The 12,897-nt window shown below is 40.9% G+C and overlaps 1 protein-coding gene across 50 annotated transcripts in view; it reads right to left on the bottom strand.

The window, feature by feature from the left end:
- SLMAP (sarcolemma associated protein) overlaps positions 1-12,897 on the bottom strand; it is a 136,980-nt gene that overhangs the window by 45,259 nt on the left and 78,824 nt on the right. For all 50 annotated transcript variants that reach the window (XM_078385307.1, XM_078385313.1, XM_078385310.1 and 47 more), the window contains exons 4-6: positions 10,828-10,864; positions 8,499-8,561; positions 294-389 (exon numbers count right to left, since the gene is read on the bottom strand). In XM_078385307.1, the coding sequence (XP_078241433.1) occupies positions 294-389; positions 8,499-8,561; positions 10,828-10,864 (196 nt within the window). The remainder of the gene's footprint in view (positions 1-293; positions 390-8,498; positions 8,562-10,827; positions 10,865-12,897) is intronic.

A 12,897-nucleotide genomic window follows, 5' to 3' on the forward strand; every position in this document is an offset into this window, starting at 1 on the left:
TTCACAACACAGTTGCAATGTTCATGTTGCTTCTGTGCAACTGATCACATTGTTCATGTCACAGTTGCAGAACTGATTGCGCAGTTCACGTTGGGAATGTTGCACAGCATGCCTGGATATTACTTCCATCTGCCATGATTTTTCTACCTCTCTTCTGCAGCTTCATTTTACAGTATTTCAGCCAGCATACGAAGTATCTTGTCGCATTAGTAAATCTTATAAATCAGTAGGGTGTTCTCTATTTAGCAAAAGGCTAAAAAAAAACCCCAAGAACCAAGCAGTACACACAATACCTGCCAACTAGTATCCGATGCCTCTTGTGTGACAGCAAGCAATCGCTGCAAGGTGGCCAGCTTCTGTTCCAACATTTGTTCCCTGTGTAAGGCCTCCTGGATTGACCACAGGAAAAAATGTATTAATTCAAAACAGTGGGAAGGTACTACAACACTTTAAAATACTAGGAGTCTAACACGACATTAAAAAAAACCTCCTTCCTTAACATATTGACACAAAATTTTATCTAAAATGAGTTAAAGGAAGACCAGTGAGAGATATAACCATTGCCTTTTGTGTCTCAATGTTTGTGCTTAAGTCTTCAATGTTTTTGGATGATTTCAGCTCTTCAGCTCATTACTGAGTTTTCACTGGGAAATTAAATCTTTGACTGCGGAGTCAGAGGCTGGGAGTCCAATTCTTCACTGTGCCACCTCGACAGGGACTGGACTCGATGATCCATAGCGTCCCTTCCATAGGCTCTGCAGTTGTAAGATTATTATTAACCCCTTCTTCCCATTAAGTAAATAAGATAATATGTCATACAAACACATGTCTGTAGGCATCCTTCAGTCTCGAGAGACTATGGTAATGTGCGCTGAATAAAGGTCTTGGAACAGCATCTAGTGTGGCTAAGAAGGCAAATTCGAGAGTGACAATCCCTTCCACACTGAAAACAAACACAATCTGTCCCCTGTCCAGCTCCCTGATTTTGCTACTTTCGGGACTGCCTCTTTGCCTCGGCCTGCTGAACGAGTGTCTCTTCAAAATGGGAGAGGCCATGCTGCACCGCCTGCCTCCAGGCTGAATGCTCAGATGTCAGAGTTTCCCATCGGTTGAGGTCCATTCCTAAGACCTCCAGATCCCACTTGCAGATGTCCTTGTATCGCAGCTGTGGTCTCCCTCTGGGGCGCTTTCCCTGCACTAATTCTCCATACAGGAGATCCTTTGGAATCCGACCTTCAGCCATTCTCACGACATGCCCAAGCCAATGTAGACGCCGCTGTTTCAGTAATGTATACATGCTGAATATTCCAGCTCGTTCTAGGACTACTCTTTTTGGGACTTTGTCCTGCCAGGTGATACCAAAAATCCATCAGAGGTAATGCATATGGAAGTTGTTCAGCTTCCTCTCCTGCCGTGCACAAAGGGTCCAGGACTCGCTACAGTACAGGAGTGTGCTCAGGACACAGGCTCTATATACCTGGATCTTGGTATACGCCGTCAGCTTCTTACTAAGCCATACTCTCTTTGTGAGTCTAGAGAGCATGGTGGCTGCTTTGCCAATGAGTTTATCCAGCTTGACATCTAGACAGAGAGTGTCAGAGATTGTTGCGCCAAGGTACACAAATTCATGAACAACCTCTAATTCTTATGTGGAGATGGTAATAGAGGGAGGTGAGTCCACGCTCTGGCCCATGACTTGTGTTTTATTCAGGCTGATTGTTAATCCAAAGTCTTGGCAGGCCTTGCTAAAGCGATTCTTGAGTTGTTGGAGGTCTTCAGCAGAGTGGGCAACAACAGCTGCATCATTGGCGAAGAGGAAGTCCCGCATGCATTTTAGCTGGATTTTAGTCTTCGCTCTCAATCTAGAGAGATTAAAGAGTTTTCCATCTGATCTAGCAGAGATACACATTTTCTGTTGCAGTTCCAAGAGCATGCTTCAGCATGACAGCAAAAAAGATCCCAAATAGAGTTGGCACGAGGACACAGCCCTGTTTTACTCCACTTCGGCTGTCAAAGGGATCTGAAATCTAGAAAGATTAAAGTTTTCCAGCTGATCTAGTCCAGAGATAGATATCTTCTGTTGGAGTTCCAAGAGCATGCTTCAGCATGACAGCAAAAAAGATCCCAAATAGAGTTGGTACGAGGATACAGCCCTGTTTCACTCCACTTCGGCTGTCAAAGGGATCTGATGCTGACCCATCAAAAACTACAGTGCCCTTCATTTCCTCGTGAAAGCACCTGATGATGTTAAGGAGTCGAGATGGACATCCAATCTTGGGAAGTATTTTTAAAAGACCGACCCTGCTAACCAAATCAAAGGCCTTTGTGAGATCTATGAAGAGTGGTAGAATATACCAGATGGGCGGGATATAAATCAAATGAATGAATGAATAAACAAACAAACAAACAAACAAACAAATAAATATGAAGGCAGCAAAGAGTGGCTGTTGTTGCTCCCTACATTTCTCCTGCAACTGTCTGAGGGGAAATACGTCAATGGTGGATCTATTAGCTCGAAATCCACACTGTGATTCTGGATAGACTCTGTCTGGAAGCATCTGGAGTCTCTTCAGCACAACACGGGCAAGCAGCTTCCCTACAACGCTGAGAAGAGAGATGCCACGGTAGTTACTGCAGTCACCCCTGTCTCCTTTGTTCTTGTACAATGTGACAATGTTTGCATCCTTCATGTCCTGTGGTAGTCCACCTTCCCACCAGAAAAGACAAAAGACTTCATACAGTTCGGTGGTGATGATTTCCTTACAGCAGTGGTCCCCAACCTTGGGCCTCCAGATGTTCTTGGACTACAAATCCCAGAAGCCTTCACCACCACCTCTGCTGGCCAGGATTTCTGGAAGTTGAAGTCCAAGAACATCTGGAGGCCCAAGGTTGGAGACCACTGCTTTACAACACTTCAACAGGGGTGTTATCCTTTCCAGGTGCCTTGCCAGAGGCGAGGGAATCCAAGGCCACATTTATTTCTGCCAAAGTTGGTTCGCTGTCCAACTCTTCCAAGACAGGCAGGCACTGGATGTTATTTAATGCCTCTTCGGTTACATATGAACACAAGGTTTACATCAAATCTGGGCAATTGTTCATGACCACCTGTATGACTGGATGTCTGTTGCTTCATATCAATGACAATGACTTGTTTGGTTGGCAGTGGGAAGTACTGTAATGAAAGCTGTAAGCATACATATATACATTCCTTGGGTCAAGGTTTAAACACCTGCATAAGAATTAAGAGATACTAAAAGAAGAAACAATGGTAATATCTCATGCCTTATTTAATATAAAAGCAGGCAAAATCACAGTACAATTACACTTTCTCTTTCTGTTCTGATCACAGTATTTTAAAGTCCTCATGCAAGCACAAGCATGGATACGAGCCTTCTTTCTTTCTTTCTTTCTTTGGTTGCTTGTTTGTTTTTTGTTTGATTTATACCCCATCCATCTAGACTGAAGTCTACTCTGGGTGGCTAACAATAGATTTCACCTTAATATTCAGAAAATACAAGGTACTAAAGAGGTCCCAAATGCCTTAAACATCTAGATACTGGGAATGAACGTCAGAGAAGAGGATACACAATTACACTCTGCTATTACAATTTCCTGATGCACCTGTGTCTGGCCATTACTAATGAAATTGCTAATTGGACCACATGGTACAGTAATTCTTATGTTCTTTTCAGGAGCAATCTGGCAAAGAATTTAATGAGAAGAAGCTTCTTTAAAATACTGTTACCAGCTGTCACTCTTCTTTCAAAGGTTTAACTGCACTTCTCTGATAGCCAGACTAGTTAATATACTTATTTAGATCTATTGCTCACACTGCGCTGAATGGCACCTGGATTTCCCAAGACACTCAGGGAGAGGTCACAGCCAAGCACCAGTTGTTAACAAATATTCTTATATGAGATATAATGCTTGTAGAAGTATTTACCTAATCTGCACTTAACGCTTTCAGGTATATTTCTATAGTTTCTTATACATACATCTCCCAAAGTTTCTTATACAGTGATGCCTCGCTTAGTGATTTTAATTGGTGCTAAAAAAACCCACCGCTATGGGAAAACATCGCTAAGCAAAACACGTTTTCCCATTGAAATGCATTGAAAACCAGATAATCCGTTCCAATGGGAACGGATTGCCGTCCTTAAGCGAAAATCGCCATAGGAAACATCGCTAAGCGAAACGCGGTTCCCCTATTGAAATGCACTGAAACCTATTCAATGCTTTTCGATGGGGGGAAAAATTACAACAAATTTAAAAAGAGTCAGAACAAAGTCAAATTAGTTTAACAAAGGGTTTATTAAGTGCACTTATGATTTCAAGCATTATAAACATTTTTTAAACATTCTTAAACATTTAAAAAACAGCTAACACGAAGCTGTCAAAACCCTCGTTAAGCGAAACAGGGGGACCCAAACTGTCATCGCTATGCGAAGCAAGGTCCCAAACATCGCTATGTGAAAATCGCCCATAGGAAACATCGTTAAACGGAGCGCAAGATCGCTCCGAAAAAGCCATCGCTAAGCGAATTCGTCGTTAAACGAAGCGCTCGTTAAGCGAGGCACCACTATACATACATCCCCCAAAATGTGCCGCATAAAGCATATTTATAAGAAATCAGATTACACTGTTTAATCCAGAACTATATACTTTCCTTATCCAAACTTATTTTCTAGATGTAATGAACTTGCGATAAAATGGAATGGACCTGAGACCTCATATATACAAATAATGTGCTCTTCCCATTTATGGATGTGGCAGTTCTTATCACTGTAGGCTTTTCAGAAATCTTAATGCCAGAGTGAGCTTCTGGAAAACTGCAGATGAGGAAACAAAACCCATTTCCCAACAAAAAGATTCAAAGTTCTCTTTACAGCAGCCACTAGATGGTGCACATCACCCTTCCCCTTTCAATTGTGCTGGTAGTCACTAAAAGTTTTACATGATCTATCTTCAGCTCAAAATACAACTGCTCAAATAAGCTGCCTGCAAAAAGATTCTGCAGAGAAAGAACCCAACCCAAGCTTGCAAACTGGCACACACAAGGCCAAGATTAAAACTGCTAAATCCTTCCAGGTGCAAATAAGATAAAGCAGACATGCTGAACTCCACAAGAGAAGAGTAAGCAAAAAAAAAAAAAAAATACATATACAGATGTATCACTGCCCCTACAGGAGATTTGAGTGCACTTAGTTATATTCTTTATGAGTAAGTATGCTAGACCTTTTCCTATATAAGTTCTGGCAGGATATATAATGAAAACTGAGTATCAGGCTTAAGGCTTCTAGAGGGAACAGATTCACTCCTGGAAGCTGAAATGTTTCTGTCTGCCTCATTACATCATCCAACAGTTTAGCTAAGTGGGAAGATATGTGGAGTCCAGGTTTCCTCTTCCCCACCACCCCTTCCCATGTTTTGAAACAGATGAGTAAAAATCTATACATAGTTATAGTATACAGTTACTAAATATGACTAAATTTCCATATGAATGTAATATGATTAAAATTGAGCATGAACTGATAATCAACTGATAATTAATATTTTTACATTTTTATAATGTATTTTAAATTATTTTGTTTATTTTAGATCTATTTTTGAATCTTTGTTATATTTTATGCTGTTACAATTATTTTTGTATTTACAGTCATGCCGCGCTGGACGATTAATCCGCTCTACGATGAATCTGCTTAATGTTGATGTTTCTGCGATCGCTTTTGCGATCGCAAAACGATGGTTTAAATCAGGGGTCTCAAACTGTGGCCCTCCAGATGTTCTTAGCCTACAGCTCCCAGAAGCCTTCAGCACCACCTCTGTTGGCCAGGATTTCTGGGAGTTGAAGTCCAAGAACATCTGGAGGGCCACAGTTTGAGACCCCTGGTTTAAATGTTTTTTTTTTCATTTCACGATGATTGGTTCCCTGCTTTGGGAACCGATTTTCGCTTTACGACGATCAGCAAACAGCTGATCGTCGGGTTTCAAAATGGCCACTGGCTGAAGAAAATGGCCCCCTGCTCTTTTTAGGACTGATTTTTCGCTTAACAGGCACCAGAAAATGGCTGCCGTATGGAGGATCTTCTCTGGACGAGGAGGTATTCAACCCATTAGAACGCACTGAACGGTTTTCAATGCGTTTCAATGGGTTTTTAAAAAAATTCATTTGACAACGTTTTCACTCTACAACGATTTCGCTGGAACGAATTAACGTCGTCAAGCGAGGCACCACTGTATGTCTTGTAAAATGTCCAGAGTGGCCTTCAGTCAGATGGGTGGTATATAAATGAAATAAATAAATGATAAGAAAATAAGAACAAAGGAGAAGAGAAAAACCATCCTAGAGTTCTAAAGTGAAGATAGAGCAAATTGGTAACTGTTCAATTTGGTTCCCCAGCACTTGGCACACTCATGGCACTTTGTCTACCCAGTAAAATGGTACCCAAGTAACTTAATAATCCCACTGGTGCAGGGACCCAGTTAGTCAAAATAAAGACCATAACTATCATAGCAGCATCATGTTAGTCCAATATTTTGCGGGTCTGGTACTTTTGAAAAAAGTAGATGAAATAGGAATTAGAAACAGATCAGGGGTGTGGGGCTTCATGTCATCAGTACGCTGATGACACCCAGCTCTACATCTCCTTTTCTCCAGCAACAGTGGATGCCGTTTCGCCCCTTCAGTGGTGTCTGGAGGCCGTATTGAAATGGATGCAGGTGAACAGTTTGAGGCTGAACCTGGACAAGATGGAGGTCCTGAGGGTGGGTGGCCTCGATGTCACTGGTTTGGAGAACTCCCTCTCTTTTGGGGGGGGTGACTCTCACCACAAAGAATTCAGTTCGCAGTCTGGGGCTCCATCCTGACCCGGCGCTTACCAGGTAGCGTCAGCAGTCTATACCGCCTATTTTCATCTTCAGCGGATTGCCCAGCTGAGTTCCTATCTTGATGTGGGGGTCCTAACCACTCTGGTCCATGCGCTTGTAGTCTCGAGATTAGACTACTGTAATGTGCTCTACGTGGGGCTACCTTTGACATTGATACGGAAGCTTCAAACGGTGCAGAATGTGGCAGCCAGACTTCTTACTGGGGTGAGAAAACATAAACGTATCTCCCCTACTCTGGCTGCCATGTATTGGCTGCCTGTTCATTTCCGCATTGATTTCAAAGTACTAATGATGACATATAAAGACCTAAACAGTTTAAGGACCTCAATATCTGACGTTCCTAGATCTACCCGAATCACTCATTCTAGCCAGATGGGCGGCTGAGGGGCCTGATGCCGAGGGAGGCCCGAAGAGAAAGAACAAGAAAGCAGGCCTTCTTGACACTGGCCCCTCTCCTCTGGAACAATATCCTCCCAAAAATTTGTCCCAAAAACAAAAAATTGTTTTTAAGAGCCAAGTAAAGACCTTACCTCCTGTCAATACCTAATTTATTTGCTATTTTCAATTGTATTAGTGCTGTTGTTTTATTTTATTTTATTATGCTTTTGTGTTGTTAGCTGCCAAGAGTAGACTTTGGTCTAGATGGGCGGGATACAAATTAAATAAAATAATTAAATAATAAAATAAATAATGCCTAAAGGCTAAAGAGTACTTAAAACAGTGGATCCCAGCCTTGGCTAACCCAGATGTTCTTGGATTTCAACACCCAGAAACCCTGGCCAGTAGAGCTAATATGAAGGCTTCTGATAGCTGCAGCTCAAGAACACCTTGGTTACCCAAAGGATGAGAACCACTAGTTTAAAGCTATAATGAATTGTTACTTTTTAATTATGCATTTAGAAATATTTTCCCTGCTTTTTGATTGTGCCTTTTAAGACTATAAGTTTCTGTATTATAAGCTCCTGTAATCAAAAAATTATTTTCAATTTTATTGTACTTTTTATGCTCCTGTATTTTGGACTGAAAATTTGACTTCAATATTTGTTTGAAATTTAAGTTTAATCTGATATACTTCTAAGCATTTGTTCCTACAGTCTTTCTTATAGCTATAAGAATGTTTTCAATAGATTTTGAAATGCTACTTCTGCTATTTTATTTTATGCATATGGAACATAGTGCAACATAGATAAATAAAGCTTGTAGAAATAGACAAGCTGATATTGCTTGGAACTATTGGAACAATTAAAATACTTATTTATCTTGACACTCAGATGAATTTTGATATGATTGGAAACGGTTATCTGGTTTCATTCTGGAATTATGCATTTTTCTGTGACAAATGCCAGCTGTGACGAATATAGGTTTCAAATTTTTCTTTGAGGTTTATAAAGATCCATAGGGCTCTTAGGAAGTTGCTCAAGCATCAGACTTTCTGACCTGACATTACCAGATGTGTTTAACTGTGCATGTTGGGATAAGTAACTACATGAATTATGTTACTAGTCTAACCACTTTCAGCCTTGTTCTTAAATCAGCCACTATACAAAACTACACACAAGTTCACTAGTCAAATCTATAAGGCAAAGGAATAATTTGATTTTTAAAATTACCTGTAGATATTGAGAAAGCTGAAACAGTTCCTGAGAATACATACTGGGAGTGTTAGCAGCAACCTGTACAATTGAAGATAAAAAGGTATCTTGTTCATATTATGTCAAGCTTTAGCAAGTATCTGTAGAATAGCAAGTATCTGTAGATTAGCAAGTATCTGTAGAACCCATAATACTTTAAACTCATAAAATGTATTGAGAAAATCCTCCTCTTTATTCTTGTTGTACCACTTCCTTTCTTTTTAATCCATTCAAAGAATTCTACATGATCTATCAAACTGAATATGTATCAAGCCTGTTAGCATTAGTAAGTACTGTACTTATATCATTTCATAGGAAATTGCTATGCATGATACGTTTTGGGACTGTACTCAAAGCTGCACTAGGTGAGAGGAAAAAAGTAACAGAGAGTGGTTGCAGCTAAATTTTGTTAATTCCTTTAATTTTTGTATTTGTCAACACACATATTATTACTTTTATTAATGCCCGAAATCTTTTTCAAGGAGCTATGTCACGCAAGGCCGATGATGTATTCAGTAACAGCAATTTCTCAGAAATAAAAAAATTCTGGTTCCCCTCAAAAGGGCCTGAGGTTCCGTGGGATCCCTTTTATCATGAGGAAGCTGTTGGGGGCCTGGGATGGGGGTGTGTCTTAAATTTCTAAAAAATTACTCCTGCCTGGTGGCAACAATTTTGCAAAACTGAAGATTCCCCTTCCCCCAATGCCAGAGCCCCCTACGGGGAAAGGGATCCCACAGGAGACCTTCAAGGAGGGATCAGAATTTTTATATTATTTCTAAAAAAATCACCTCAATTGGTAGCAGCAATCTTATGCTGTGTACATTGCAGAACACCATTTTGGACAATATTTTAGAAACATGATGAAACAACCTTCCAAAAAGCATAATCTAGTTGCTAAATTTCAGATTTATATCTGAACATGAAACGGGGCCAGTTTGCTTCAACGAATATAGTGTCACTGATCTGTTTTCAATACAGTTTTTGTGGATGAAAAAAGAATGCGATTTTTCAGTAAGAGGGTGAGAGGAATCCACCCCCCACCTGTATGCCATCTTCTCTATCCTGGGAAAGGGAGGGCCTGACTGCGAAACAGGGAGGAGGGGGGAGGGGAGGGAGGAGAGAGAGAAAAAAGACCCTACAGGAGAAAGAAATAATTTGGGGAGTGGGAAAAGTTGATAGTGCCCAGGGAAAAAGCAGAGGAGGAGAAGGAGACAAAAAGTACCAAAGGGGGTGAGGAGAGATAGAGAAAACAAACCTTGTCCAAAGAAAGGGTGAAACGGCTGAAAATTAGAGGGTATGTTGCAGGATCCTTCTCCACAGAAGACCCATACAAAGCCAGACCAGAAAGAGAACTCTGGGGGATCTCGAAAGGTGAAGAGTGGTGGAGTCAAGAATCCATGCCACTGCTGTCAATGTTGTTGCCACCGGGATCAACATCAGGAGTAAAGCTTGAGGATAAAGACTCTTTGACTAATGAAAGGGGAAAGACCCCTAAGATGGACATCCGAAAACCTTGCTTAAACAACTTTGCAACTTCTTCAACTGTACAAAAATTGCTCATGGCACATAGTAGGAATAGTTCCTATGGAGCGCACCATCTGATCTGGTTACATAGGACCAGTTTTAGTTGGTTTGATCAAATGGGCCCGAGAATGTAGGCAAGTATGATGGCAAGGTCAAGTTGCTTAGAGCTATTAGTCTGAACACTTCTGCTCTTGATCCTTGCTAATGTTAACTAATTACACCCAACCCAAAGGAAATAATTAAATAGTTTGAGTTTGAGCTTCTTTGGGAGCAGGCGCACTACTACCTTTTTAAAAGATGGAAAGCATAATTTCTCCAAGCAAAGAAGATTCTAACCCTACCATGCAATCAAAGAAGCCTAGATGGGCAATGCTTGAAAGGAGACACAGGGTGGTTATGCTGTTACACAGGCAATGAAAACATTTGAATTAATTTAATTATCTTAAGACACAAATAGGCTTTTATGGCAAGAGACACTCTTTCAAGTATTTAAGAACCAACCCAAGAATATACACCCACCACTTCATATCTTTGTTTACACACTCACATCACATATCTGTGTAAACATTTTATCTATTCAAACTGCTGTATCCAATTTTTTAAGTAAAGGCCCCAAAGCAGTATTTTTACAATTTCAAGTGGGATGGTAGATTAGAGTGGGTTATGAGGAAATGTACTGATTAACCACTATACATTTCATAATTTTTAAAATACCTCACTCTTTTCTTTAAAAAGGTTTTTTGACATCTATCTGGCCAAAGCAAAAAATTGTTCAAAGACTTACCTTATCAACAGGACTTGGTAATGGAGCATGGATGACACTGCATGAAAAAACATCACAATATAAATAATATTCTCCTTCTATTTAACATATACTAGAATTGCAGAAATTTACTATTCCCACAAAGCTCTACTCCTTAAGTGTTCATAATAATTACTGCTCATCATATTTAGAGTGTGTTAACAGGGCACACCCCATCAAAGATTGCTGCCTTGTCATGGCGAAGGGGCTTGAGTAATTCAGAGAAGCTATGGGCTACGCTGTGCAGGGACACCCAAGACGGACAGGTCATGGTGGAGAGTTCTGACTAAACGTGATCCACCTGGCCAGGAACTGGCCAGCCACTCCAGTATCTTTGCCAAGAAAACTCCATGGACAGAAAGAAAAGTCTAAAAGATATGACTCTGGAAGATGGGCCCCTCAGGTTGGAAGGCGTCCAACATGTTACTGAGGAAGAGCGGAGGACAAGTACAAGTAGCTCCAGAGCTAATGAAGTGGTTGGGCCAAAGGCGAAAGGACGCTCAGCTGCGGACGCACCTGGAAGTGAAAGGAAAGTCCGATGCTGGAAAGAAAAATACTGCATAGGAACCTGGAATGTAAGATCTATGAACCTTGGTAAGTTGGATGTGGTCAAACAGGAGATGGCAAGAATAAACATTGACAACCTGGGCGTCAGTGAACTAAAATGGACGGGAATGGGTGAATTCAATTCAGACAATTACCATATCTACTACTGTGGGCAAGAATCCTGTAGAAGAAGTGGAGGAGTCCTCATGGAATGCTAAAGTAGGGAGTCAAGAGAGAGAAAGGAACAACAGGCAAGTTTGGCCTTGGAGTTCAAAACGAAGCAGGGCAAAGGCTAATAGAGTTTTGTCAAGAGAACAAGCTGGTCATCACAAACACTCTTTCCAACAACACAAGAGGCGACTCTACACACGGACATCACCAGATGGGCAATACCGAAATCAGATTGATTGTATTCTCTGCAGCCAAAGATGGAGAAGCTCTATACAGTCAGCAAAAACAAGATCTGGAGCTGATTGTGGCTCTGATCATCAGCTTCTTATAGCAAAATTCAAGTTTAAACTGAAGAAAGTAGGAAAAACCACTGGGCTAGTCAGATATAATCTAAACCAAATCCCTTATGGATACACAGTGGAAGTGAAGAACAGATTTAAGGAACTAGATTTGGTGGAAAGAGTGCCTGAAGAACTATGGATGGAGGCTCGCAACAGTGTACAGAAGGCAGGAACAAAAACTCTCCCAAAGAAAAGGAAATGCAAGAAAGCAAAGTGGCTATCCAACGAGGCTTTACAAACAGCAGAGAAGAGAAGGGAAACAAAATCCAAGGGGGATAGGGAAAGTTACAGAAAATTGAATGCTGACTTCCAAAGCATAGCAAGGAGAGACAAGACGGCCTTCTTATACGTATGAACAGTGCAAGGATATAGAGGAAAATAATAAAAAGGGAAAAACCAGAGATCTGTTCAAGAAAATTGGAGATATTAAAGGAACATTTTTGTGCAAAGATAGACATGATAAAAGGACAAATATGGCAGGGACCTTGCAGAAGCAGAAGACATTAAAAAGAGGTGGCAAGAATACACAGAGGAATTATACCAGAAAGATCTGGATGTCCCAGACAACCCAGATATGTGATTGCTGATCCTGAGCAAGATATCCTGGAGAGTGATGTCAAGTGGGCCTTAGAAAGCATGGCTAACAACAAGGCCAGTGGAGGTGATGGCATTCCAGTTGAACTCTTTACAATCTTAAAAGATGACGCTGTTAAGGTGCTACACTCAATATGCCAGCAAGTTTGGAAAACTCAGCAGCGGCCAGAGGATTGGAAAAGATCAGTCTACATCCCAATACCAAACAAGGGTAGTACCAAAGAATGCTCCAATTACCGTACAATTGCACTCATTTCACATGCTAGCAAGATTATGCTCAAAATCCTACAAGGTAGGCTTCAGCAGTATGCGGACCGAGAACTCCCAGAAGTACAAGCTGGATTTTGAAGGGGCAGAAGGTCTAGAGACCAAATCGCTAACATGAGCTGGATTATGGAGG

This window comes from Pogona vitticeps, chromosome 2 (genome assembly GCF_051106095.1).
Source record: "Pogona vitticeps strain Pit_001003342236 chromosome 2, PviZW2.1, whole genome shotgun sequence".
In the NCBI taxonomy this organism is placed as follows: Eukaryota; Metazoa; Chordata; class Lepidosauria; order Squamata; family Agamidae; genus Pogona; species Pogona vitticeps.